Source organism: Buteo buteo, chromosome 12, assembly GCF_964188355.1.
Source record: "Buteo buteo chromosome 12, bButBut1.hap1.1, whole genome shotgun sequence".
NCBI lineage: Eukaryota > Metazoa > Chordata > Aves > Accipitriformes > Accipitridae > Buteo > Buteo buteo.
In genome coordinates, this window is record NC_134182.1 from 37,781,107 (window position 1) to 37,809,103 (window position 27,997).

The following is a 27,997-nucleotide window of genomic DNA, read 5'->3' on the forward strand; positions in this document are numbered from 1 at the left end:
CTCCACGAGGAAGCTATGTTGGAGGTGCTATTCATGCAGCCTCGAGAGATGGTCCGGCACTTCCACCACCAAGCCCCTCTTGACCTCTCTTCCCCACAAATATGATCCGAGATGCCACTTTTGCGAGCCACATCACCAGAGAGTTGAACAAACCACAAACAACAATGCGCAGCACCATGACTTACACCGTGATCGTGGCACTTTGTCTTCATCTCACATTTATAGTTCAGGACAGTGGCAGGCACACACTGCTGGTTCAGGCAGATCTACAGCACAAGCATGCAGGCAACCCCGGGTCAGCCAGCCAGGCAGTTACGCACTCAGCTCCAACTCAGGAGAGCTGCAGATCTTTTGGGAACTCACAAGGGAGCATCAGGCTTCGGGCCAGACCCCATCTGAAGGGGGTCACACCACCCATACATCTATCCCAACTCCTGCGGGATGGAGTTGACAGCAATACTTTCTACAAGTCCTCCCTTCTCCCAAGGGAGCTGCTACACATCAGAGGATCGCTTACCTTGTGGTCATCACAGACAGTGCCATCGTTCACCAGCATGGGGTCCCTTTCCATGGGAGGCTTCATGTAGTCTAATGTTACACACAGCGTGTTCTGCACCCGCGCATAAATCACCGCAGCCTTCTCCTTGGTAAAGGGCTTGGAGCCCAGATATTCACACACGAGCTTCCCACAGCGGAGATCCCTGCAAAGGCATCACGAGCAAAGACTTGACAACAGCCACCTTCATCCTTCCATTTCAGCTCTGTTGCCAACACCAAGCGAGTGCTTGGAAACTGGACCCCAAACGCCCAATTCCCAGCACAGGGACACGGCACGCTTATGTCCACCACAGGCCCTTTCCGCATCCCCCCCTCCCAGCCCGTGTGCTCACCAGCTCTGCACGGACATGTCCAGTGCCCCTGTTCACCCAGCCCCAGGACGGCATGTTTCTCTCCACTGAAGGGCGGCTGAGCCGGGGAGCCCATTTGCACTCTGCCTCTTCCCCTGCCGTGGGACCAGGCTCCCCGCTCCGTGGCAGACCACGCTGCAGCCAGAGCACCCCAGCACCCTTGCTACAGCACTTACTTCCATGCACAATGCTGGTAACCGTGGCGATTGGAGCCGCAGTGTCCCATTCTGTCCCTTTGGCTGTTGATTTCTTCGTAGCAAGCCAAGGGCCCGTTCTTGGCACCTGCAAACACATAACGACACTCGTGGTCTGTCCAACAGGCTGTCTCCACCTCAGGGTTGGGCATCACCACTTAGGCCACACACTACACACGCTACTCGGTGATGCCTAGGGCCACCCGTGTGCTCACAGGCATTCGGAGCCATGGCTGTGCAGGAGCCCAGACCCAGCCTGCTTGCTTTCGTGCTCCCTACAGCCTGCCTCGGTGGGATGCTCCGGCTGCCTCCCTTCCGCACTGGGAGTCACCTCCCACAGAATGAGACCAACCACCTGGCTGGAAAGGACATTGCTCACAGGTAGCCAAGCCTCATCCTGCATGGCTGTGTCCCCCACCAACTGCTCCCACCGCCACTTCCAACTACACACTGCTCCTTCATTGCCAGCCTCCCTGGAACAGCATCAGTGCTGCAACACCACATGTATACATATCGCCCTGCAGTCGCGAGGCAGACGCTCATTACGAGCCACTTCTTGAGGTATCCAGGACACGCACGAGTGCATCGTACCTGACAGCGTGCTGCCAAAGCAGCCCTATGTCTCCTGGCAGATGCGCCGTGCCACCCTGACTTCAGTTACTCCAGTCACAGCCAGGCCAGCTGCTCACCCTTGTGCCTGGACACCCTTCCCGTGGTGCTCACACAGGATTTTCCACCAGCCCCTCAGCCACTTGCTCTTTCACCCAGCTTGGATCAACTTCCACAAGATTTCTTCTCCCACTGACATCTCCACTCCGGCTACAGGGTCTCTGTCCCTTATACACACACCCAGACTACCCTGCACCGCAGCAGCACACCGACAGACAGACACCCAACACGCTTCCTCCCTTTCCTCTGCACCTCCTGTCCCTTTTTACTTGCGCACATAGGTTGGGCTGCCAGGGTTTCCCACTTCAATGCTTTCTTTCCAGGTCTTCGCATTCCCCGCACGACAGCCAGCCCTTCTCCTGCAATCCTTCACCCTTACCTCGTCCAAAGACCTTCTGACACTGCTTGTTGGCTGTCTGGCAGACTCCCTGGTAGCAGAAGGCGGTGTTCCTGCTGCAGGGATGCCCATCCATGACCCAGAGGTCAGGTGTGCACTCCCCAGAGGTGCCGTTGCAATATTCCTTCAACTCGCACTCATCCTCAGAGCTGCTTCTACACAACGTGCCTTTTTTCACAAACTAGAGGAAAGAAAATAGATTAGATTAGAATAGAATTTCAGTAGAACAGAATTTCAATAGAACAGATTACAACAGAATTAGGAGGAAAGAGAGGGAGAAGGGAGAAGAAGGGAGAAGGGAGAAGAAGGGAGAAGGGCAAGAGAATATTTTCCAGTTGGAAGGGACCTACACCGATCATCTCATCCAACCACCTGACCACTTCAGGCACACTGCTGTCTCCTGTTAAGCCTGCTGCCACCCAGCACCCTCTGCTGCCACCACACAACTTCCAACTGCCTGGAATCGAGGCCCATAAGGGAGAGATTTCAGACCAACCACTCTATCTGCCATTTTCAACAACTGCATCAACCAGCGACACAAACAAAAGGACATCCAAAGCTTCTCCCACGTAACATCAGCTGGCCTGATCTGCACAATAGATAGACTGCATACCTTCCAGACACCACAGTGGCTCTTCCCCAGAAAGGGAAGTCTCAGCTCCTCTGGCTCCGGACCACACTTGCACCCTTTCCCCTCTGTACATTTGCAAGACCAAAGCTGCTGGCACTCTGGAGACCCAGCTCCAGCTGCAGCCCCCCCCCTACACGGTTGGCACCCACACAGCCCAACACGGCACGACTCTCCTGTGCTGACTTCTGCTCACTCTGCCTTTGTTCCAGCTCCTGTGGCCCCAGGTCGCTCCTGCGCCCCGCTGCCCTCCCTTGCAGCCTGCGTGGCTCTTGGCGAGAGGACAGACATGCCACCACTGACAGGAGTCACCCGGCCCCGTGCAGCCTGCACTGCCCAGCTGGGAAGGCCAAATGGGGGATGCCACTATGAGCCTTGCGTGTAGCCATAAAGTCAGCATCTCCTTCATCTCAGGACTTTGGGAGTAGGCACAGTACCTGCACCCTAAAAATACCTTCCTGGGACACAGGCACCTAACTAGCACCAGCACTTCACAGCACTCACTTCACTTTCCAACATTTGCTGACCGTCCACATCAGCGCCCTAGCCAGTACCGTTGGCTGGATGCACAGTCCCTGTTTCCCCCTTGGGTCCCATTACATTCCCGCTTCACGTTAGGCACGTACGCGAACGATGCCAGCGCAGCAGCTCTCTATCCCTAGGGAACCCGCTTCCACCACACACCTTACCTTGCATTTCCGACAGCACGGTCCTGACAGGCACTGCACCCCTCTCCTCAACTTGCAGCCAATGGTGCAGCATGGGTCACGCTGGCATTCCTGGAGGTGACCAGCAGGGACAGTCAGGAAAGGTTCCCCTTCTCCCAAGGATGACAAGGGAACAAGCCAGAGAGCTTGTTCCCTCCAGCAGCCCTTGTCATCCAAGGCAGCCGTCTCCAGGCTCTCCAGTGGATGGTGGCACCCATGGTCCCCAGGCAGAGCCCTCTGCCACACTGGCTGCCGCCAGCCATCCATGCTCCCACAGCAAGACCATATTTTCTGCCCTCAAAACCATACGTGGCTGCGGCCGTGGGGGAGCCATTGCCGGTGCTGGCAGCACTTGCAGGGACAGAGATTGCTTGCAGATCTGCGTGCACAGCACAAAACCAGCGAGCTTCTAGCAAGACAGAGGAGTTCACCCATTGCTCCCCAGTACTCTGCAACAGGAGTACTGCTCCTTTACCAGACCTTCCCTGCTGCCTTCACCTCTGCCTATGCCCTGCCAGCAAACCACAGGACTGCTACAGCACCCCTGCCTTTTTGGCAGGCTGCGGTCACAGAGTTTCTCCCCACAACTGTCCCTGCAGTGAGGGGCTGGGGCAGCCCCTCTTTACAGCTACAACTGCTTACAAACTCCCTCCATCCATCTGTTGCCAACACCACACAACGTCCCTCTATGACAGCCACTCCAGCCACAGTGGCAAGCATATCCAAGTGTCTGCATGGCTTTAGGGTTTCATAAAGCCTTGGGCTCTCTCTGCCCTGCACAGAGGTCTGGGGGATACAGGAGCAATTCACAGCTCTCTTGGGATTGTTCTTCCCACCCTGGGACACATGGCTTGGCTCTTTCCTGCTGTACCAAGGCTCCACAACTAACCTCGGTGGTACCACAGTCGCAAGCCTCTCCCGGCTCCACCACTTTGTTGCCGCACACGGGAGCTTTATATGCTGTATCCATAGCTGGCCTGTTCAGCAGACACTGCCCTCCCCCAGTGGCGAGAAAATGCTGAAAATCTCTTATGCTGCAGCTGCTGAAGGCTTTCACACCGGCCAAGTGTCTGCAAGTCAGAGGGCTGCCTGTGTCTGGGGCTGCGTGGCCTTTCACACCCGTAGAAGATGTCGGTAACACGGGGCAGCTGCTCTCCACTGCGGTCACCCCCAGGAGCCGCCCGCTGTCTGCCCCTGCTCTGCCCCTCACGGGCAGCATCGCACAGACGGGCACCGCGCACACCCAGCGGGAGCGTGTCCCACTTGTGCCATCACACCGAAACCCACCCACGTGCTGAGGGGGCAGGGGAAGGCTTACACCAAGCTGGCCTGCATTATGCAGGCGGCTCCTGCACAATGACAGCTCCCCGGATCGTCGTACGCCATCCCCAGGCTGAGCCCCAGCAGCTGAGCCACAACAACTGCGAACGCCTCCAGCGTCATAGCCCTCTGGTACTGCGGGGGGGGGGACAAGGACGGGCCTCAGCCTACCGTCACTGCCACCCCCGAGCTCCTTCCCTTGTGGTTCTGGTGGGCATGAGGGCTCCTGTGCCAACAGCCCGGGGGGCACTCAGTCTGCACCCCCCTGGCACCTCTGCTGCCTCGCTCGGGAGCTCCTCAGCCTCGGGTTGTGCACGGGGCTTAGCTCCTGAGGCACCACTCACCACCTTACCTGCAGGCACGGGAGGTTATGGGGACAGACAGACAGCTCAGTGGTACCGTACCAAGGCAACGCCTCCAGCATTGTTTTTGAGACACAGCTTCTTTGCAGAAGATGCCCCCACGTAATGGGACTGCTCCCTGTAACTGGGGAACAGACCAGACTCAGTCCTCCATACTGTATAATGGCACCTTCCTCTTCCTTTTGTTTCCATGTCGACACAGCCATCCTCATCTTACACAAATAGGAACGTTATGTCCTGCAGCCGCAACACACGATGCACATTCTTCCACTGCAAAAATCTCTGCAGCAACTCCTCAACACCTCCCGTGGTTGGGATTTTGTTCTTTTCTGTCCAAAGCTCCAGAGAAGACAGTACTATCGTCAGATTGAGGCGAGCAAACATCTGGAGGCAGACAGACAGACAGACACCATGGCTGGTCCACAGAGCCCTGCTGCTCTGCAGCCTCCCACTTGTTTAGCTACAGGGCCTTATCCATACTGCTACCACACATTTCCCATACATGTTCAGGATGCAACCAAAAGCAACTTACACTGTTCACATAGCTGAAAAGCTGCACTATCTTGGCTGTCACAGCATCCTTGTCTGCTCCCATATAGTCATACTGAAAGGAGACAAACACAAGAGCATGTCAGGGCACCGTGCAAGGCAAACTCTCCAAGAGCACTGGCTGTGGTCCCTGCCACAACATATTCTTGTCCATGCCCAAGGGATTTTGTTCCCATTGCATGGAGACTCTCAAGCCCCGTGCAAATTGCTCTCGATATTCTTGTGTAGCTACAGACTTGCTGCATGCAGAAGTTTTTTTTCTAGAGGCAACAATTTACAGCAGAGAGGATGCAAAGACTTACCAAAGATTTGTCCAAAACTGCATGCATTTCCAGATACCAGGAGGATCTATGGACAGCTTGCTTACTCTATAGGAAAACCAAAAAGCGAACTAAACAACAAAAACACCCCATGCACACATTACTGCAGAGCTTCTGCAGTTCGTAGCAGCTCTGCAAAGGAGACCTCTGGGTCCAGGGTCAGTTACTGCACTTCATGGCCATTTGGAGCTGTAGGATGAGCAGCCCCAGACTCCCAGGAAAACAGTCCTTACATCATCTACAACACAACATCCTCAGCCACAGATTCCAGACATATTTACAACAACAGACATTTTGGCAAGGCCGCAGACCAGTGGAAAAAAAAGCAACTTATAACAGAGAGCAGAGGCAAGCATTGACTCCTTCCCATTCACAACAGCTCTGCAACCCAGTCACCCAGCAGTACCACACACCAGCTGCCTGCCGCAACCACTGCCCTCCTGGCACTGCACGCCGTGGTGGATTTGGCCCAGAGGGTAAGTTCCAGCGAAGGAACGTGCCCTCCCCGCTTACCTGGCTGTCTTCTGCCCCGTTAATAAGCAGGCAGGGTCAACTCTTGCATGATAACCGCTGCCGAGAAATCCCCCTCCTGCTCACCCAGCCTCGGACCACCCTCACAAGCTCCCACCCATCACAGGCAAAGACCTCATCCTTAGCACAGATGAGTTACGAAGCCCTTTAGCATCCTCTGTACCAAATAAGCTCCAAAACAACACACTATTGCACAAATTGAGGCATCCTTCAGCTACAAATTTCCCAGGTCTATGGCTACCATCCCACTGAAGACCACCCAGCCAGGAGCTGTACTCACTGCTATTGCATCCTCTGGCTCCAGTGACACCTCCACAGTCCAGGCGAGAGAGCTGTTTTCTATGAACAGCCGAGTCTTTATGTTTTCATTCCACATTGGGTACACAAGATGCTGATACCCGGCTGCAGCCTCCAGAGGCTTGATCCCATAGCTGGCATTCATGAGCTGCAGGATCCCACTGGAAAGCAAAGGTGCAGAGCGGCAGGAATGGCTCCTCCTTGGGATGGCACCAACACCGCCCAGCGCTCTCAGTGGCGCCTGTCCCCCACGCAAAGGCAACCACCTTACCTCAGGCCGGAGCAGGTGCTAAGTGCCACAAGTGAAACAGGGAAACCCTCAACATAGCCTTCGTAGAAGCAGTCACGCTGGAAGGAGTAAAGCTGTATCAACAGCTCGGTGCCTCCTCCGGAGAGACCTGGGGAACACTGCAGCGTGCGAGGCACCAGACCTTGCTACCGCCTGCACTGTGGTCCCCGTCCCCGCAGAGGATGGGCACGCAATGCATGTGGGAGAAGCACAGCACTGCGGCCTCCTCTGGGAACGGACACCTGCACCGGCCCCGGGTTGGTCTTTGTCCCTACCGTCCTTGGGAACCCGTTACACCCCCACGTCAGTCCTTGCTGCGGCAGGGTGCGAGCCGATGCGTGCCCTCAGCACGGCTGTCCTCCCAAACACTGTGCTGACTGGGTGATGCAGCCATTCACCTGGCAGCAGCCGCAGCCCCCCAAGACAGCCCGAGCCCACAAACTGTAGGACAATCTCCATCATGGGAGATGAGATTGCTTGCATTGCTGCTTCAGCTAGAGGCTGAGCCCACACCCCTGCCCCTCTGCAACACCGCTGGCTGGGTGCTGCCCACCTTCCTCCACACCGGTATCAACCACATCGACGTTTGAACACCACGGGCTTGGTTACCTGTGGTCCCAGGGAAGGGGTTTGGTGCCTTGAGAAAGTTCCTGCTTGGCACCGTGTTGGGGCAGAGCAAGGCTCTGCAGAGCATTGCTGCAGAGGGGACTCTCCTCTCCACCTTCCTCCTGGAGCGCTCCCACAGCTGCTCTGTCCTCAGGGATATTGGGTGCAGCACGCAGGGCATGACTATTACCTCGATATGTGCCAGTTCGGATTTTGCGAGCCCCCCTCGTCCATCGGTATAGATCCGGAAATCCTCCGGCAAAAACACTCTACGGTACAAACCAGAGGTGAGCCCCTTTGCATTCGACAGTGGCCACACGTGGTGGCCACCGCGCGAGGCAGCGGCCCTCCCCAGTCCCCGGCCACCAGCCTGCGCAGCCCCGGGGGGCTGCAGAGGGGCCGGGACACACACACACACACACACACACACGCTGCCTGCCCGCTGCCCCCCCACTTACCGCTGCCCCCCACTTACTGCTGCCGCAGGCGCACGGTGCGGGGGATCCCCTCGATGGGGATGATGTAGGTCCGGGCGTGCTGCCCGCGGGGAGAGCAGCGTTAGGGGCCGGCGGGGGCCAGGGGGGCATGGAGAGGGGTAAGGGTGGGGGGGGGGTGTCCCGGGCTCCGCACCTACCTGCGGGGCAGCGCCCGCCCCCGCCCGCCGCGGCCCCAGCGCGGCCAGCAGCCCCAGCAGCAGCCCCAGCGCCGCCCGCATCGCCCCCGCAACGGCCCCAGGGCCCGGCCGGTAACGGCCCCGCCGCCCCCCCCCCCGCACACGGGCGCGGACACGCGGCTCCGCTCAACGCCTTTATTAGAGCCCATGACCCGGCTCCGTGTCCGTGTCCACGTCCGTGTCCCGGCCGTCGCTGCCCTCCTCGGCTGCGGAGCTGTGCGGAGAGCCGGAGCGGTGCCTCAGCCCTGCCGGCCCCGGTGTTCTGAGCCAGCCCTGCTCCCCCGAGCTCTGTCTCCCACCCGCTCTCCTCCTCCACATCAGACAGAGTAAGCTGCCTGGGACCGGCAGCTTCTCCTGTATCCTAGTTTTCCCCTTTTACGGTTTGCTTTCCCCAAGAATTAGCAAAAGGAAACCTATTTCCTCCAGTTCTTGCATACAGAGCTTGCTTGGTGCCAGGAAATCCACCCTTAGTTTTGCTTCTCCTACGTTTGTATATTTTAGACATCTGTTTGCTAGCTTCTTCCCTTGATGACCAACAAACAGTTCCCAGTTTACCAACAAACGGTTACTGTTTCCCAAGTACCACTTTCCCTGCTCTGCCCAGGCTGTAAATCCCACTCGCCAGCTTTTCCAGTAATTCCATGCTCCCTGCCCATCTCCCGCACCCAGAACTGAGAATTTCCATTAAGTAACTAAATACCAACTCACCCATCTGTTTGTGATGCTCTCCTTGCACAGAAACTTTTCAGCTGGCTCCACTTCATAATCATGATGGTGCCACAGACCAGGGCGAGGAAGACACCGCCAAAGCTCAGCAGCAGCCGGTTCTTCAGCACAGCCAGGACGGAGCTTTTGGCAGTATGATCTAGGGTGAGAGAAGCAAAGGTACAGCTCCAGGTAAGGGCCAGGCGATGCCATGGGCCGTCTGCTCATCTGTGAGCTCGACGGGGCCGTTTGCAGGGCTGTGGGACCCGCCGTTACACCCAGTAAAGCCACAGGGCACCCAGAGCCCAGCTGCAGCACTCACCACGGCCCAGCATGCTGTCAATGCTGCCGCCTGCAAAGGATCCTCGAATCTTACACTGGGGGGGCTTCCAGCCCGGATCGCAGTGGCAATTCTTCTTGTTATTGCACACCTGCCGACACCAGGGTGGGCGGAAATCATCCCCCACTGTAAAAACCCCTACTGAGGAACAGTGCTCCATCTCCACCAGGATTGCTGCTTTCCTACCCGCCCCTGCTCTCCTCCGCACACCCCCGCATGCCTTGCTCCCATGCTGCCGGCACAACCAGCCTGCTGGCACCGCGAGACACCGCTCTGCGAGAGGCCCCTCGGCCTTCCCCTGTGCTCCCACTCCACTGTTCACCACGCTGCCTCTCGCCTTGCACAGCTACGTTGATCGTTTCCAACACTATTTCAGTTATGTGCAGTTAAATCCTCTCTAGATACTCTTTTTTTTCCAGTTTTCTGCTAATCTAGACAAGCAAATACTCCAAGTCCCTTTATCTCACTTATTTTTCACTTGGGTCAGAAAGTAAGTTGGGTGGTCTCACTTAATTTCTCCCATGGTAACTCATTACTGTGTGATGATTGCAGGGAAAAAGTGTTAGCTCAAAACATAGGTCTAGGCAATTCACAGACAAGCCCCAGTGGGCATTTTAACAGAACCACTCTCTCTTCTTCAGCAATATTCGTCAAACCAATAACACTAACTTAAGTGCATTGCTGTTACTTACTCCATGCCCGTGGCATTTTTTCTGCACGTTGCAGTCATACTTCAGGACTGAATGTGGGTGGCATGTGCCATTCATACAAACCTGAAAGACCAAAAGGAAAAAAATCCCACTGGGCACTTTTTCATCAGCCTTTACCATGCTTGCCATAACTCTAAAAAGGATTCCTGGCCCTAAAGAACGATCAAATTCAATAGCACAGATAATAATTACTAAAAACATAAGTACAGACCACCTTTAACTCATGCGGCTAAATGGCAACTATTTCTAAAACTGTTACAGTCGTGATAATTATATGCTATTTCCAGATGTTTGTGCACTATTTCTTACCTTTCCAGGACCACATTTTGTGCCGTCTTTCACCAGGAGAGGATCAGGCGCTGTGGGTCCACGCATAAAATCGAAAGACACGCATAGATGTTCTTGCACTTGAGCATAAATTATGGCACCCTTGACTTTTGTGAAGGGAATACGATTCGGGTATGTACATACTAACTTTCCACATCCCAGATTCCTAAAAAATTCATTAGCACAATAAATTAGAGCAGTACACACAGCATCTGATTTATCACAGTGCTGGAGACTTTGAGATGCACAATTCGGGGAGGGGGATTTACACAAAATAAAAACACAAGCATATGGTGTTCAGAAGAGTTGAATCCTTGATACCAGGGGAGAAGCCATCCTATGAACCATCAGAACATGAAACGCTTGCACAAGTAGGCGTGTGCTGAGGTTGCCATCGGAAGTCTCCAGTTTCTCTACACCACTGTTTCTCTAAACAATGCCTAGAGCTCATACTGCAAGTCAATTCTGCCCAGCAAAACAGAAACATACTGAACGCAACCTTCTTACAGATTATTACTTTGCACCGACAGCAAAGGGAAGCATAAATTAAATATATATTCCCAGTTCAACACTTTGCAGTCCCTTGAAACCTACGGCCAGGAACAGGGCTGATAGCCATCCTTTGGGTGGCTGCCACAGTGTCCAAACCTATCCTGCTGATGGTTGACTTCTTCATAACAGGCCAAAGGAGCATTTTTTGCACCTGGAAATTTAGAAATAATACTGGTTACCACTGAGGGTAGTACAGACTAAGATACCTCTGCTGTCTTTAACACTTATCAGTTCTGGCCTCTGACAGAGGAATACTTGGCTACTGCTCCAGTCCCATCACTAGCCACCTCCGGGTTGTGGGACAGATCTCTCAGACAGTGGAATGGACTGACCAGTACAAAACACCTTCCACAACAGCATCAGGGTATGTTTCTGGCTTGTTCTTTTCTCTGAGAGGCAGTGAGGTGTGCATGACCGGCTGTGTCAATGTTCAGCCTGAAATCCCCGTGGAAACTGTCACCGTCCTCTGATCGCCCATTCCCTTCCCCTCTCTGCAAGTGTGGGAAATCCATCCTGCGGTTGCCTCTGCCCTTCCCTACCCTGCACAATCCCAGCAGTCCCCAGCTTCCCCAATTTCATATAAGAAAGAGGGTGGGCATCCATCATGCTCGGATGCCACCTTCTGCCCCAGACCAGCCCTGGAGCTCGACGTTGGTACTAGTGATGACAGAGCAGCCTGTTACCTTTCCCATAGAGTGCCCGGCACTGCAGGTCTGGAGACTGGCAGCGTCCCTTGTAGCAGTAGCCGGTGCCGTGCTCACAGCCGTGCCCGTCCTGCACGTACAGGTCGGGGGGGCAGGATGCGGAGGACCCGTTGCAGAACTCGGCCAGGTCGCACTGCGCATCAGCGGCGGGGCGGCACGGTGAGTTTTTCTGCTTGAACTGGCAGAGGAGGCAGAAAGGACTCTTCTCTCCATCCTTCTGCACCCACCAGCATAGGGTTCCCCTCTCAGACCCCACGCAGCCCCTCCCGACACTGTCTGGAGACACATCCCCGGTCCCTCGGGACCACCTCTGAGGCACTCGGGTCACCACATGCACCTTACGCTGTCCAGGACGCTCTTCCCCCAGTAATATTCCCCCCGGGGGTTTCAGGGAGCTGAGCTGGAAAGCCCTTCCCCAGGAAGCACTACGATTGTAAGTTTGTCTCCATCCTTCAGCATGGGAACATACTATTTCTCCAAAAATAAATAACGATCTTGCCATAACAATAAAAACATGCCTTACCTGACATTCATTACAACAAAAACCAGAAGAGACAAAATGCAGCACAAATATCATTAAATTTTTTTGGAGATGCCTGTCTGAGCAAAACCAGAAAGCTGGTTTGACAGTGCTACTGTAGAAAATACTACTGCTCCAAGGTTTAGAAATGGCCTTAACTTCTGATAATTATGAACATACCTTACCTGGCACTTTTCACAGCACAATCCCAAGGAGCACTTCACTCCTGGTTTGAAGTTACACTGGGGAGTACAGCATTTGTCTAACGCACAGGCCTGCAAACACACCAGAAATCATTATTCGCTGCAAATTTCCCCATCTGCAGGATGACTGCTTGCCCTGACCCCCATCCTCTTAACAAACAGTGCACCTCAGAGGAGCCGAGGGAAGAGCAGGAACGCTGTGCTTCTGCATGTTACCGCAGAAATGCTTTATACACAACCTGAGACCACTTCCAGCTTACATCCACCCGCTCTCAGGACCAGAAGCAGAGTACAGCCCTCCACCAGAGCGTGGCACCCACCTCCGCCGCCCCGCAGTCGCACTGCTCGCCGGGCTCAATGACACCGTTGCCACAGACAGCCGCACGGTAGGAAGGCTGATGCAGAGCATGCCTGATGAAAGGGCAGTCCCTGTTCTGCTTCAGGAAGGTTTTAAAGTCCCTGATGCTGCAGCTGCTAAAGGCTTTTGCCCCGCTGACATGTCTAAAATAAAGCAATTATCCATACTTATTTGTGTTAACACATCTACTGCCATTCACTCTCTCAAAATCTCTGTGCAATTCCAGGACTTGCTCACATACTGGAACAAGGCGCAATGGTCCCCTGGGTGTCTTTCAGTTCACTTGCCAAACCTCATTTTACAATGCATTATTAACACAGGCTGAGAAACATTCAGAAATACCTTGCTTTTGGAAAGAAAAGGTCTCTTTTCTCAATTTAAGCACTCAATCACTAATTTAATTATTCTTTTTTTCCTGCCTGAAGGAATAAAAGCAGGTATTTCCGATTTGTTGTCATTTTTGCAACAGAATGACATTCGTCAAGGACACCCCTGATGAGAGGACAACCTGCGATCATCCCCAGCACACAACTGCAACCACTTGGCCAGGTGGTGGGTGACACGTGGCTGCACAAGCCAGACGGGCACTGGCTCCCCATCTGCCCCAGTGCATCCTGCCCACCCACCTCAGCTGCCCCAGCCCCCGCAGGGCACGGGCAACGCCGCGGGCAGGGACAGGACCCCACCAACTCACAGTGCCTCCGGGCTCATGAGGCAGACGCGCCCGGGGCAGCGGCAGTCTCGGGAGTCGTCGTAGCTTATGCCCAGGCTGCGTCCCAGCAGCTGCGCCAGGAGGACGGAGAAGGACTCCAGAGTCACGGCCCCTTGGTACTAGAGGGAGGAGAGAGCAGGGCTGCCGTGGAGGTGCCTTCCCTGCGGAGACCCCAGCTCCGACCCCGGATGCTCCCACCCGTCCCTGTCCCTGCTGCCCATGGGCAAGCTCCAGCTTCACGGACACATGGGCCAGTGGGGGACCAGCAATACGTACCACAGCCACTGCGCCAGCAGCGTCTCTCTGACACGCCTTTCCCAGAGCCGTTGCACCCATGAATGCTGCTTGGTCCCTGTATCTGAAACACACACGTGTTCACCGGCCGTCCAGCCTGGGACACCCCATCGCCCTGGCCAGAGCTCGTTGATCATGCCAAGCTTGGGTAGGGCTCACTTTATGTTTGCAATACCGGACTGCATTCTCACTTAATTTTTACAAGAGGCGTCACAGTCATAGCAAAGCCTTTTGCTCAAGAGTACATGCATTCAGCAGGTTGTTACTGTCTTCTCTTAAATAACAATGACAATTTATTCTTACAGGAGCAAATATGGCACTTCATGGGGCTGCAGAATGGGGCTGGTCTGCTTCCACTCCAAGAGCTGCGCCAGCACTTCTTCTCCATTCCCCATTGTCTTAAATGTACTGTTATCCATCCAGACCTCCATGGAGGACAGCATAACTGTTAGATTAAGAGAGCTGAACATCTGAAAGTTTAACAAGAGAAGTGGCTGCTCCCATTATGCTTCATTTCAAGTGCTATTTAAATGTTTGTTCTTATTAGCAGCCACACTGCTTCTGGAAAAGACAAGAGCAGGTGGCAACTGATGACTGCTTTGTATGTGTGTCATGAAAAAGGTGTAGGAAATACAAAATGGAAAGACACAGAAGTGTGTCCAAAAGAGCACAAAAAATTAGTTCAGTAAGCAGGATCCAATAAATCCAAAGACAACCTAAGCTTGAATAGAGATATTAAATAATTACACATACAGAATACACAAACTTGCCCTTGTCTGCATTTTTCAGGTTTCTAGGAAGAAACAGTATTCCCTGTGATTTCAAGTCAAACACTCACTCAGCTGTGCACTACACAAGCAGGAAAACAATAAAATACTCCCTTAAGACAGAGAGGTGGAAACGAGCAGCAGTGGCTGCTGGCACCTGCCTCAGCACACGATGGCCCCTCGGTGGAGCATGTACTGTGGGACAGCGTGTTATCTCCGAGGTTTTCTGAACAGGCACTGCTGGACTCTAGAGCAGCACTGATTTAGAGCATGTGTTTGTGTTGGACAGCGAGGTGTAAAATCCCCTCCACATCTCCTACCCCAGTCTGGACAGGCCCTAGACACACTTGGAGCTCTGACAGACTAAACCAAAAAGTCAGAAGCTAACAAGCTGAGACTCCATATTTCCAGAAAGCACATTTAATTATTATCTTCTAAAAAATTAGACAAATCCTACCAACACCTAGCCATTAGTTGGCTGAAATAAGGTGTTAAAATTTCTATCTTGGTACGTATAAACCAGGAAAAACTTACACTGCTCAGTAAGCTAGAGACCTGAACGATCTTCTGTGTCACAACATATTCGTCTGCACCCAGGTAGTCATACTGAAAAATGACATGAGATTTTATCTATGTTATTTGTCACGCTGAAGTACACAGGCTTATCGTGATCTTTCTCAGCGTGGCTTCCACCCACTGACACATGGCCACGAGGCACAGACTGTACGGAGACAGGCAGAACCATGTAGACAACCACAGCAAAGGTTTATCGCAGCTCAGCCAAGGACAAATAAAACAAACACAGAACAGGAACTGACTGACACAGACTTACCAAAGCCCTTTCCAAAACTATATGGAGTGCCATCTCTCTCTGGTATTTGGACACTGTCTGGAAAAAAAAATCCTTCACTGTTAATAATTCAGTCATGAGGCATAAGAAATGCTGACTTTTCTGAGACACTAAACCCTCTGCAAGGCATCGCCATGTGCTGATTTTGTTTTCAGGGCAGGAAGCAAAAGCTGTGTATTAACACCTAGGACAACGCTGAAGACTTTCGCTAATAACATCGGCTCTCAGCGAAGATGAACACTGGGGCCCTGGGACACTCACACGAACCCCGTGGCTGAAGTAGCAAGAACATTGCTGCCAATTGTCTGCAAACTGGAGGGAAAAAAACCCCTGCTTTTACAAATCCATCAATAAATCTTGTACCCCTTGGCGATGCCTTTCATAGGCACTAGATCAGTAACGATCCATGTGACACCCCACCACAAGCACAGGCACTCCTAAACCTCCCCCATCTCTGTCCGTCCAGATGACTCCGGCCAAAGCTTCCTGCGGGATCGGATCCCTCCCACGTGACAGGGACATCAGCACCCCCGAGAGAACAGGCACACACTCACTTCGTCACCTCCACGTGCTTTGGTTGACATCTCTGCTGTCAGCCTCCCTGGCCCGCTCTCGGGGTGGCTGTTGGCCAAGAGGGAACCTGCCGTCCTCTCGTCACTCACTCGATACACAAAGTGCTCGAACGCAGGAGAATAACCCAGGGGCTCAATCCCATAGCTCACATTCTCAAACTGCAGCAAGCCCCTGCCAAGGTGACGGCACCAGCCATTTGCCACAGGGCACTGGCAGCCGCGGCGGGGACGCTGCCCCAGCCCCAGCCGCTTTTGAGCGAGGCTGCCGGGGCATCCCTGGGCTCCCCCGCGGCAAAGGCCCAGCCGTGCCCACCGGCACTATCGGGCAGGGCAGCGCGGGGAGGTGGTGGTTCGTTACCTGAGCCCCGAGCAGGTGCTGAGGGTCACTGCTGAGCTGGGGAAGCCCTCGACGTACCCCCGGTAGTGGCAGCCTCCCTACATCACAACAGAGGACAAGAAGCCCCTTCTGTGGCTGTAAAGGCAACCCCGTCAAATGATGGCACAACAAGGATTTTGTGGACAATCTCTCTTTGGCCCGAGTCATTAAAAACAAATCCTAGCGTGAGGATGTGGCATCCTTACGATAAGGAACTGCCCTGCCTTGTGCTGAGCCACACTGCTGGGTGTGGGGGCTCTTCTCCTGGTCTCTCCATCAGGAAGGGTAGCCATGGTCAGGATTACAAGCTTTGAACCGAGCAAACTCAGTGACTCCAGAAACTTTCACAAACAAGAATTTGACCATGCATTTGCAAGGAAAATTTTTGTTTCACCCCAGCACCTCCTGCTGTGATTAGGAAGTGAAAAGGTGGAGAGAGGGGAAGCACTGCTCCCCTGCAGTAACTAGTGTCATCCCCCAAAATACCAAACAGCAAGGCTACCCTGGAACAGCGCAGCAACAGAAACACTAAGCAGGTGATCATTACCTTGATATGGGGTGAGTCAGAGTGCAAGGATCCCTTCTCATTGTATGTGTAAATCCTGAAATCATCAGGTAAAAAGAATCTAGAGCAGAAAAACAAAAAAATCCTCTGAAAATGCTCTGCAATGGTCCCACCCAGAGCTTCTTGAACTTATTGCATGTCCTGCAGCCTGCACTGCTGCACTGACTGATCCAGAACCCGCTGGCATCAGGGCTCACAGGCACAAACATCCCTCAAACCCTCTTTCAGCCCTCTGCCACCCCTCAGCACTCGGGTGCATGGTACACACACACATTCCCTGGGGGCTTTGGGACATGCCTGCAGCAGGGCACGATCCTGGCAGCTGGCAAGAGGCTGGAAAGAGCCTGAGGGAGCTGTGCCAGTGTCAACGCCTGCAGCGGGGATCACCCCACAGCCCCGCAGCGTCCACATGCTGGGGGCAGAGCACCGCAGCAGTCAGAGGCAGTGCCACGGCCAACTTACTGCTGCTGCAGGTGAATGGTGTACGGCCTCCCCTCTATCCTGAGGACATAGGACACCACATCCTTGCACGTGCAGAAAAGCAGAGAAAGCGAGAATTAGGAACGCCGGCTTTGGGAAAGCACGCTCCGAGGGCAATCTTCAAATGCCGTGGGCAAGCACAAGGGCTCAGCAGAGCATGGTCCCCCCCATCACCTGCACAGGCAGAACGTGGTTACCTAAAACTGTCCCTCTACCAGTCACACCTTGGCTGTTAGACATCACATTCCTGCGCGTGTATATCCACTTGCACACACACACAAACGCCAAATAACTTGATTACTTAAGTACCGTCTCTCCAGCTGTTTTTGAGAGCAGCCTCTGGGGAACTGTGATGTGCAGCAGCATTTGTGAACCTAAAGAAAGAATTTGTTTCTTAGTTATAATTAGAGATTATCATCGCCACGGTTGTGCTTGCCAGCCACAGTCAGAGTTGCATATGCCTGTGACAGGGACCGCATCTGTCTATGTGGCTATAAAGGTGTCTACCTGCACAGGTTCACCAACTCTACTTTCTACCCTATCATTCACCCACACTTTATTTTAAAGTATCTAGACACCTACGTAGAAAAAGCAAAATTATGTGCACTTACTACTGTTGGATCAGAGCCCAGGAATACGAACACTGTATGATGGGAGCATGAGAGCAAGCTCTGGCTGAAACAACCCACCTTGCATCAGGAACCAAAATCGGGCTCAGAGAGGCCAGTCACTGACACACATCCACAACCACGCAATAAACTCCTATTTCAGAAGGAGCCCCAAGACCTGCTCCGTCCCCACGAGCATCACCGTCCCCACCGTGCAGCTGCCGACATCACGCAGCTTCGCGCACTTAGCAGATCGACAAAACCCAACCACCACAACATGCCCCCCCGCAAAAAAAAAAAGGTGCTCGCAACGGCTGCACCCCCTCAGCCCCCGCGAGCAGGATTTAACACGAAGCAAGCCTACAACCCTTCCACGGGATTCCTGCTAGATGGCACGGCGTGCCGGGAGGACAAAACCATCCCCGTGTATCCCTGCCAAGCAGCCAGGAGGAAAAATTCCCCCGGCCCAACGCCAGCCTTGGGACAGACGGGCTTCCACGCCAGCAAACCTCGCCCCGGGGCCCGGTGGCCCTTCCCGGCCGGGGCTGTGGGGCTTGGGGGGGGGACTCGGGCCTGGGGGGGGACAGCTGCTGCCAGGCCATGACGTCAGTTTCCAGGGTGTGACATCAGCCGCCAGGGCGTGAGGTCAGGTTCCAGCACATGTCGGTCTCCTAGGCCGCGAGGTCCCTGGGTGCCCGGCCGGGAGGGATCCCACCGGCAGGATGGGGAGGTGAGGGATGGAGGGGGTGCCTCGTGGGCCCGCCCGGCCGTGGGTGCTGCCCCGGGTGGGGGGGGGGCGGCCCGGCTCCCACTCACGCAGCGCGGGCAGCAGCGCGGCCAGCAGCGCCAGGCGCGGCCCCATCCCGCAACGGCCCCTAACGGCCCCGCCGCCCCCCGCACACGGGCGCGGACACGCGGCTCCGCCCAACGCCTTTATTAGAGCCCATGACCCGGCCCCGGCTCCGTGTCCGTGTCCACGTCCGTGTCCCGGCCGTCGCTGCCCTCCTCGGCCGCGGGGCTGTGAGGAGACCCGGAGCGGTGCCTCAGCCCCGGCCTGGCCTGGGGAGCGCCTCGGTCCTCCCGGGGATCACCTCGGCCCTGGGGAATCGCCTCACGTCCCCTCCTGGGGAATCGCCTCATATACCCCCCGGGAATCTCCTCATATCCTGCCCCGGGAATCTCCTCATACCCCACCCGGGAATCTCCTCCTATCCCCTCCCGGGGAATTGCCTCATATACCCCCCCCGCGGGAATCACCTCATATCCCCCCCGGGAAACTCCTCATATCCCCCCCGGGAAACTCCTCATATCCCCCCCGGGAATCTCCTCATATCCCATCCTGGGAGTCACCTCATCCCCCCCAAGAATTGCCTCATATCCCCCCTGGGAATCTCCTCATAACCCCCCTGAGAATCACCTCATATCCTGCCCCAGGAATCTCATACCCCCCCCCCCCCAGGAATCATCTCATATCCCCCCCGGGAATCTCCTCAAATCCCCTCCCAGGGAATCACCTCATATACCCCCCCGCCACGGGAATCACCTCATATCCCCCCTAGGAATTGCCTCATATACCCCCCCCCCCCCCCGGGAATCACCTCATATCCCCCCCTGGAAATCGCTTCATATCCCCCTTGGGAATCACTTCATATCCTCCCCAAGAATCTCCTCATATCCCCCCCTGGGAATTGCCTCATATCCCCCCCCAAGAATTGCTTCATATGCCCCCCGGGAATCACCTCCCCCCCCCCAGGAATCATCACCCCAGCCCTGGGGATCACCTCAGCCCCCACCCTCCCCCAGGGATCACCCCAACCCTCCCGGGGGAACACCGTGGCCCCATCCCGCACCCCCCCGTCCCCCCATGGCGCGGAGGGCCCCACTCACCCCTCCGTGTTTGGGGGCTGCGCCTGCCGCCAGAGGACGAGGCAGACGGCCCCGATCAGGAGGAGCAGGAGGAGGCAGGAGCCCAGCACCGGCCAGGCCAGCGTCACGTCCTCCAGCGCCCGCTGCATCGGGAGGCCTGGCAGGAGACAGCCCGGCGGGCAGGGGGCCATGGGACCACCACCCTCCCTGCCTGCGCCAGGGACCCCAGCCCAGCACCCGTCCCCACCTCCGCTGCGGGTACTGACCGTGGTCCATCAGCTGGAGGCCGCTGTCGACGCTTCCCCCCGGCCCGGATCCCTTCCGCAGGCAGTCGGGGGGCTTCCAGCCAGGGTGGCAGTGGCAATGTCTCTTATTATTGCACACCTGAAAAGCCCAGGGCCGGGTGGTAAAAGTTGGCGATGAATTCAACGCAACGGACGCTCCTGCCCAGACCTGCATCAGTCTCGCTGCCGCTGGTCGGGTTGGGACAAGGCTACGCGCGCTTAGCAGCACTCTGGCAATTTAGGAAGCGCATCAGACGAGGAACGCACCATAAAGTGCGGGCTCTAAGAGCCTTGAGACGTCGGACAAGCGTAAAACATCACCCTCCTGCAAAACCCACGGGCACTTCTCTCTGATGAGCAGAAAAGAGGAGCGGCTCGCCCCAGCCACCAGCACTGCAGAGCCAGGCAGTGGTCTGGAGAGCCCAGCAGCGCTCCACACACCACCACGCAACATTTTTTATCTACACTAGCTCCGCTGCCCTCAATAATTTAAATGGTTTTACTCTGTGTATTAGCTGACAAGGTCGCAGTTTTGTTGAGTATCAGCCTAAAACGGGTCTTTGATCAGTTCCCATAGAAGCCCCAGCAAATCTGTATGACAAAGCCACCTGCCCTCCGCAGCACCATGCGTGCTGCGTGGAATCACTTACGCCGTGGCCGTGGCACTTCACTTTGCTGTCACAGTCATATCCCAGGACCGAATGTGGGTGACAAGTGTTGTTTATACACACCTAGGAAAAGCCACAAGCAGTTCTGGCTCAGCATCGTTTTGCCATTGCAGCGCTTAGCCCATCAGTCTGATGTGTCAAAAGGGAGTGAAAACATACTACTTCTAAAAAAACAACAATGCTGCTTTTAAAAAGCTCGTTACTGTCTTGGGGTTGGGTTATGTCTAATGCTCACACCATGCCAGACCTTTAATGTAATGTTTGCCTATTTTTACAGCATTTGTAAATATCGAGTACGCTTATGTTGCAAAGGAGCACGTATTTCTAAAACCTTGTTAATATTTACAATTTATATCTGGCATTTTAGATGACTATAAAATGTTTTCTCACCTTTCCAGAACCACACTTTGTACCTGGCGGAACCAGAAGAGGATCCAGCCTTGCTGGTGCATTCAAATAATCCAAAGATATACATAAATGCTCGCGCACTTGGACGTAAAGAACAGCAGCAGCTTCTGATGGAAATGGAGTGCTGTACGGGTATGTGCAGATTAACTTTCCACATCTGAGATTCCTATAAAATCAATTTGCATAGGATGTGTATCACGCACACATATATGTGTGTATGCTCCCTGATGAAACACTAGAAACATTTGAACAGCAGAACACAAACCTGGAGCACTGCATGATAAGAAAAAATAAGCAGGACTGGGAAGTCCAGGAGACGATCTGAGACATAAGGAGAGACACCATACTACTAACAAGGAGAACTCACATGTAACTGTCTATTTATTGCTTCACAAATCTTACTATCAACTGGAGTCTTGATACGTTCCTTGACTGTAAAGTCCCAATTAAATATGCATTTTTAGCAGAGCAAGCACCCTTTCCCTAGAGCATACCTCCAAGCACAGGACTTATAGCCTTGTCTGGGCTGGAACCCACAGTGTCCAAATCTGTCCCGCTGACTATTGAGCTCCTCGTAACAAGCCACAGGAGCATTTTTTGAACCTACAAGTTTAGCAATAATATTTATTATCATTTAAAGGAACACAAAGGGACATACTATGGTATATAATAACTTCTTAATTTTTCATCCTGTTCATAGCAGAACTTAGATGCTCTTCACTAATTAGAGAAAATGTAATACCTGTCCCTGAACTGCCAAACCCTCAGCAGTTCTGAACCCCAGAAACACAGGATTAGCAAACAGTAGGTTAGCTCTCTGATTAAGTTCGCTCACAGATAATAATTTGCTTTTTTTGTTGTTGTTTTCATCGTTATCTCTGAAGAATCGGAAGAACTACATGCTACTGAAGTGCATATTTACCAGAATCAAAACTCAGCTTGAAATGTTTTCCTAAAGCTGTGTCCTTCCCTCCTCGGGTGCCCCACTCCACCCCTATGCCCTCTGTTCAGGTACTGCACCTACCCTTCCTAGGCACCACAGACTCTGCTCTCCCTCCTGCCCGCTAACTGCATGCACAAGGAGAAGCTGCGACACAAGGTACAAGTCTTCCACAGAGCGCTGTGCCTCATCACTCCCATTAGATACATGCAAGTGCAGTCCCTACAACCCCTCCTGCTTCAACAGGTACTTGAAATTGGGTTCGGGCTCATGAGGGAAGTATCAGAAACGAGTTACCAACCAACCACAAACCCTCATTTCCACCGAAACGAGGCCAAAAAGACACAATGAGACCGACCTGAGATCGGTGCATTAAAGAGCAAAGACACAAACTGAGCATTGTTACTCCTGTGGCCACCTCCAGCACCCGGGCAGTACCAGCACTACCAGTGCAACCAGAGCAGCCTCTGCTACCTCTCCCGTAGAGCCGCCGGCACTGCAGGTCCGGAGACTGGCAGCGTCCCTTGTAGCAGTAGCCGGTGCCGTGCTCACAGCTGTGCCCGTCCTGCACGTACAGGTCGGGGGGGCAGGATGCGGAGGACCCGTTGCAGAACTCGGCCAGGTCGCACTGCGCATCGGCGGCGGGGCGGCACGGCGAGTTTTTCTGCTTGAACTGGCAGAGGAGGCAGAAAGGACTCTTCTCTCCATCCTTCCCCCCACTGGCGCAGCCCCTCCTGACGCTGTCCGGAGACATATCCCCGATCCCTTGGGACCATCTCTGAGGCACTTGGGTCACCACATGCACCTTATGCTCTCCAGGATGCTCTTCCCCCAGTAATATTCCCCCCGGGGGTTTCAGGGAGCTGAGCTGGAAAGCCCTTCCCCAGGAAGCACTACGATTGTAAGTTTGTCTCCATCCTTCAGCATGGGAACATACTATTTCTCCAAAAATAAATAATGATCTTGAGATAATGATAAAAACATGCCTTACCTGACATTCATTACAACATAATCCAGAGGAACATTTCACTCCTGGCTTAAACCGACACATTTTAGTACAGCATTTATCCTCCAAACATGCCTGGGGACACATTGTAAAACCACGTTATTCTATTTCTTTGTTCCTCTAGAGGTTTTTACTGTCAGAGATTCTTCTCTTCCTTCTTCTCCCCCAAAAGCTACACGTGGGCAATATCCAGCATAAAAAATTGGGCAAGGCTGCTGTCAGATCGACGCCATCATAGAGACAATCTAAAACCCAACATAATCCTTCTTGGGCCAGCCTCTGCTTCAGCTCTGCCGCTAGTCTCGAGGGTTCATTACTCTAAACATACGAACAGTATAAATTTACATATTTAGCCATAATTCCTGCAGCACCCACCTCTGCCGCCCCGCAGTCACACTGCTCGCCGCGCTCCACGATGCCGTTGCCACAGACAGCCACTCTCCGGTAGGACAGTCCAGTCAAGCGCGGTCTATTGAAAAGGCATGTGCCCCCATTGTGCTTCAGGAAGGTTTCAAAGTCCCCGATGCTGCAGCTGCTAAAGGCTTTTGCCCCGCTGACATGTCTAAAATAAAGCAATTATCCATACTTATTTGTGTTAACACATCTACTGCCATTCACTCTCTCAAAATCTCTGTGCAATTCCAGGACTTGCTCACATACTGGAACAAGGCGCAATGGTCCCCTGGGTGTCTTTCAGTTCACTTGCCAAACCTCATTTTACAATGCATTATTAGCACAGGCTGAGAAACATTCAGAAATACCTTGCTTTTGGAAAGAAAAGGTCTCCTTTCTCAATTTAAGCACTCAATCACTAATTTAATTATTCTTTTTTTCCTGCCTGAAGGAATAAAAGCAGGTATTTCCGATTTGTTGTCATTTTTGCAACAGAATGACATTCGTCAAGGACACCCCTGATGAGAGGACAACCCGCGATCATCCCCAGCACACAACTGCAACCACTTGGCCAGGTGGTGGGTGACACGCGGCTGCACGAGCCAGATGGGCACTGGCTCCCCATCTCCCCCAGTGCATCCTGCCCACCCACCTCAGCTGCCCCAGCCCCCGCAGCCCCCGCAGGGCACGGGCAACGCCACGGGCAGGGACAGGACCCCACCAACTCACAGTGCCTCCGGGCTCATGAGGCAGACGCGCCCGGGGCAGCGGCAGTCTCGGGAGTCGTCGTAGCTTATGCCCAGGCTGCGTCCCAGCAGCTGCGCCAGGAGGACGGAGAAGGACTCCAGAGTCACGGCCCCTTGGTACTAGAGGGAGGAGAGAGCAGGGCTGCCGTGGAGGTGCCTTCCCTGCGGAGACCCCAGCAGACCCCAGCTCCAGCCCCAGATGCTCCCACCCATCCGTCCCAGGCGAGCTCCGGCTTCACGGACATGCGTGCTAGTGGGGGAACAGGCAACACAGTACCATGGCCACTGCGCCAGCAGCATCTCTCTGACATGCCTTTCCCAGATCCGTTGCACCCACGAACGCTGCTTGGTCCCTGTACCTGAAACACACGCACGTACACCGGCCACCCGGCCTGGGACACCCCGCTCACTGTGGGTAAGTGGGGGATCCCGGGTTTGCACAGCCTGAGGCCCCCTCGGTCCCCACGGGCTGCCCCACTGTCCCCCGGTGCCCTTGCTGGCCCAGAGGAGCCGCTGGCAGGGCCTGTGTGCCAGCTGGTGCCGGTGCCAAGTGCCAGGCAGGGACCGGGGCTGCAGCCGTCCCATTGCCAGGGCAGCAGTGGAGCCTCTCCTCAGCCACGGGCTGCAGGGACAGGCGGCACAACTGCATACGCTACATCACCAAAGGCTGGCTAGAAGGTACGTCCTGAAAGAAATACTTTCAGAATATTAAGGAATTAGGAAATACGTAAGAAATATGTTTCTTTTAAAAAAAGCATTTTTCATGGGAATCTTTGTAGTTCAACCTACATTGGTTTAACTGATTTCTACCATGTAACCTTTAACAAGTAAGGAAACCTTTATCTTACAGTAATAGATAAGCTATGTCATACGATCCCAGAGTGAGATGTGACTGTTTCCACTGTAAAAATCGCTGTAGAAGGTCATCTGCTTCCCCTGCTGTCGATATTTTATTCTCCTCTGTCCACAGCTCCAGGGAGGACAGCACAATGGTAACATTAAGAGGATTAAACATCTGAAAGCATAACAGAGGAAACGCCTGCTCACATACCTTTCCTTCTGAGCAGAATTACAGCTCTATACACAAAAAATCACGCAGGAAAAGCCAATTGCTATTGTCAGTCACTGAATGACATCTGTATGACAAATAGAATGAACAAACCTAAAAAACAGAAAGATACGCCCAGAGGCACGAGATCAAAGCCTAATAACCAGTGGAGTGACGAACACCATTAGAAGTTGCTTATAAGCACCTGAGTGGAAACAGATTAATTGTACGGCTGATCAGTGAGACAAGATCTGCAGCACGGAGAGGGGAACAATCTAGGAAGCCTCAAAACGTTGGACGTCAGCTGCCTGAAGGCAAACTGCCTGCGTTTTTGTACATCTGCATGAGACATTGCCACCACATATGGAAGGATGCTAATTTGTAGCAGATTGACATATCTGGAGAAAAACTCCCCAGGAAACACTTTACAGGCTATAAATACCAGACAGCTTACTCCCGGTTTCTGTGAAATGGGGGACAGTGGCCAGGTCCTGCGAATTCCTACTCCATTCTGCTGAACAGCACTTCCCTTGATACCAGCTTGTCAGGGTTCAAGACTTGCCCCAAGCAGCTAACCATAACTCTAGCACAGACCATACCGCTAGAGCCATTACAGCTTTGAAAAAGCATATTTTCACAATTGCTAAGCCAAACCTTTGTATTAGCCCACTGGGAGTAAACCCCTCGCCCACCTCTGACCAAGTCTGGACCAGGCTGCTGAGAAGCTAGAAGCTCCTGCCATCACAGCCAGAACATCGCGAGCCAAGACCTGGAATTTTTTACGTAGCCTCCTCCTAAAACCAAAAGCAGCTGTGGCCAAAAAGCAAGCTGTGACCAAAAGCAGCAGTAGGTGGCCATTACTAACATCAACTCCCCCATCATCTTACTACAATACAAACCAGACTTTAAAACTTACATTGTTGACTAAATTGAAGACCTGGATTATCTTCCGTGTTGCAGCATTTGTATCTGAACCCATATAGTTGTACTGAAAAATAACCCAAGAGGACATAAGAGCAGACAAGGCATTTAACGACGATGAAATAGAATGATGTTGAAACGCTGAAATGATTGCCAACATCCAGTCATGTAAATGTGAGCTACAAATTTTCATTCTTTCTTTCCTACAGAACCTACAATACACATAACTTTTCAGAAGAGAAAATAAATACATATAACAGCTGTGAAATGGCACCATTTCTATGCTCGTAGAACTCAGGCAAACACAAGGAGAAAACGACTGGCACAGACTTACCAAAGCCTTGTCCAAAACTACGTACACTTTCAAGTATTTGGGAGATCGTGCTGCAGCTGATAGTGGCTGAAAAAGAAAATGGTCTCCAATGCTATTTATTTCTACATTCTATAGTCACCTTATTCCTAAGGTTTGCTACACTACTCAAGTGTCCATTCAAAAGCAATGCTTTGATGCTGTCTCCAAATTAGCATAACGTAAGAAGCCATTCCAACTTAGCCATTTCTGACTTTTTTCAGAAGCTGTTCTACCTTGGCGATGCCTTTCGTAGGTACTAGATCAGTAACGATCCACATGACACCCCAAGGCAAGCACAGGCACTCCTAAACCTCCCCCATCTCTGTCCATCCAGATGACTCCGGCCAAAGCTTCCTGCGGGATCGGACCCCTCCCCACGTGACGGGGACATCAGCACCCCTGAGAGAACAGGCACACACTCACTTCGTCACCTCCACGTGCTTTGGTTGACATCTCTGCTGTCAGCCTCCCTGGCCCGCTCTCGGGGTGGCTGCTGGCCAAGAGGGAACCTGCCGTCCTCTCGTCACTCACTCGATACACAAAGTGCTCGAACGCAGGAGAATAACCCAGGGGCTCAATCCCATAGCTCACATTCTCAAACTGCAGCAAGCCCCTGCCAAGGTGATGGCACCCACCATTTGCCACCAGGCGCTGGCAGCCATGGCAGGGAGGCTGCTGGGGCATCCCTGGGCTCCCCCGCGGCAAAGGCCCGGCCGTGCCCACCGACACTATCGGGCAGGGCAGCGCGGGGAGGTGGTGGTTCGTTACCTGAGCCCCGAGCAGGTGCTGAGGGTCACTGCCGAGCTGGGGAAGTCCTCGACGTACCCCCGGTAGTGGCAGCCTCCCTACATCACAACAGAGGACAAGGAGCTCCTTCTGTGGCCGTGAAGGCAATTCCCTCACCCAACACCCAAACAGTTGAACTGCACGTACTAGACAGCAGCTCTACACTGCAACACTTACGGTACAAAACCACCAAAGCAATTCAAGGTTACCTTGATAGGGGTTAAATCAGACCGCAAAGAACCTTTCTCATCAGGCATGTAAATCTTGAAATCTTCAGATAAAAAGACGCTACAAAAGAAAGGCATAAAGTGAAGCACTTAAAGCAGTATCTCTTACCTGGTTTCTTGAGCTTCTTGCATGTCCTGCAGCCTGCACTATTGCACTGGTTGATTCAGAACCCGTTCGCATAGGGGCTCACAGGCACAAACATCCCTCAAACCCTCCTCCAGCCCTCTGCCACCCCTCAGCACTCGGGCGTGTGGCACA

The 27,997-nt window shown here is 53.5% G+C and overlaps 3 protein-coding genes across 11 annotated transcripts; all 3 read right to left on the reverse strand.

Moving 5' to 3' along the window:
• Positions 1 to 3,529: 3,529 nt before the first annotated feature.
• LOC142038216 (disintegrin and metalloproteinase domain-containing protein 2-like) lies at positions 3,530 to 8,632 on the reverse strand. The gene is made up of 11 exons (XM_075043421.1): positions 8,236 to 8,632; positions 7,968 to 8,046; positions 7,154 to 7,230; positions 6,866 to 7,043; positions 6,037 to 6,102; positions 5,718 to 5,789; positions 5,403 to 5,569; positions 5,228 to 5,309; positions 4,822 to 4,958; positions 4,393 to 4,573; positions 3,530 to 3,882 (listed from the first exon to the last, which is right to left on the reverse strand). Exons 1-11 carry the CDS (start codon positions 8,490 to 8,492, stop codon positions 3,673 to 3,675), a joined length of 1,506 nt encoding a protein of 501 aa, XP_074899522.1. The 5' UTR covers positions 8,493 to 8,632; the 3' UTR covers positions 3,530 to 3,672.
• On the reverse strand, positions 8,477 to 20,116 carry LOC142038215 (disintegrin and metalloproteinase domain-containing protein 32-like). 2 transcript variants are annotated; one of them, XM_075043419.1, is made up of 20 exons: positions 19,981 to 20,116; positions 17,795 to 17,859; positions 17,468 to 17,529; positions 16,988 to 17,066; positions 16,423 to 16,499; positions 16,047 to 16,236; positions 15,475 to 15,531; positions 15,177 to 15,248; positions 14,179 to 14,345; positions 13,858 to 13,939; positions 13,564 to 13,700; positions 12,832 to 13,012; positions 12,494 to 12,583; positions 11,768 to 11,966; positions 11,127 to 11,235; positions 10,515 to 10,698; positions 10,188 to 10,268; positions 9,478 to 9,586; positions 9,159 to 9,315; positions 8,477 to 8,664 (listed from the first exon to the last, which is right to left on the reverse strand). In XM_075043419.1, exons 2-20 carry the CDS (start codon positions 17,849 to 17,851, stop codon positions 8,589 to 8,591), a joined length of 2,166 nt encoding a protein of 721 aa, XP_074899520.1. In that variant the 5' UTR covers positions 17,852 to 17,859; positions 19,981 to 20,116; the 3' UTR covers positions 8,477 to 8,588. The 2 variants fall into 2 exon arrangements, with proteins under 2 accessions (XP_074899520.1, XP_074899521.1); XM_075043420.1 differs by lacking the exon at positions 19,981 to 20,116 and having other exon boundaries at positions 13,858 to 13,933; positions 17,795 to 19,001.
• Positions 20,117 to 20,225: 109 nt separating this feature from the next.
• LOC142038217 (disintegrin and metalloproteinase domain-containing protein 2-like) lies at positions 20,226 to 27,100 on the reverse strand. Of its 8 annotated transcripts, XM_075043422.1 has the most exons (14): positions 26,959 to 27,100; positions 26,708 to 26,773; positions 26,369 to 26,440; positions 25,253 to 25,419; positions 24,682 to 24,763; positions 24,388 to 24,524; positions 23,641 to 23,827; positions 23,251 to 23,340; positions 22,734 to 22,932; positions 21,814 to 21,922; positions 21,302 to 21,485; positions 20,894 to 20,974; positions 20,511 to 20,593; positions 20,230 to 20,343 (listed from the first exon to the last, which is right to left on the reverse strand). In XM_075043422.1, exons 1-13 carry the CDS (start codon positions 27,001 to 27,003, stop codon positions 20,561 to 20,563), a joined length of 1,452 nt encoding a protein of 483 aa, XP_074899523.1. In that variant the 5' UTR covers positions 27,004 to 27,100; the 3' UTR covers positions 20,230 to 20,343; positions 20,511 to 20,560. The 8 variants fall into 8 exon arrangements, with proteins under 8 accessions (XP_074899528.1, XP_074899525.1, XP_074899524.1 ...); XM_075043427.1 differs by lacking the exons at positions 20,511 to 20,593; positions 22,734 to 22,932 and adding an exon at positions 21,585 to 21,640 and having other exon boundaries at positions 20,226 to 20,343; XM_075043424.1 differs by lacking the exons at positions 20,511 to 20,593; positions 21,814 to 21,922 and adding an exon at positions 21,585 to 21,640 and having other exon boundaries at positions 20,226 to 20,343.
• Between the last annotated feature and the right edge of the window lie 897 nt (positions 27,101 to 27,997).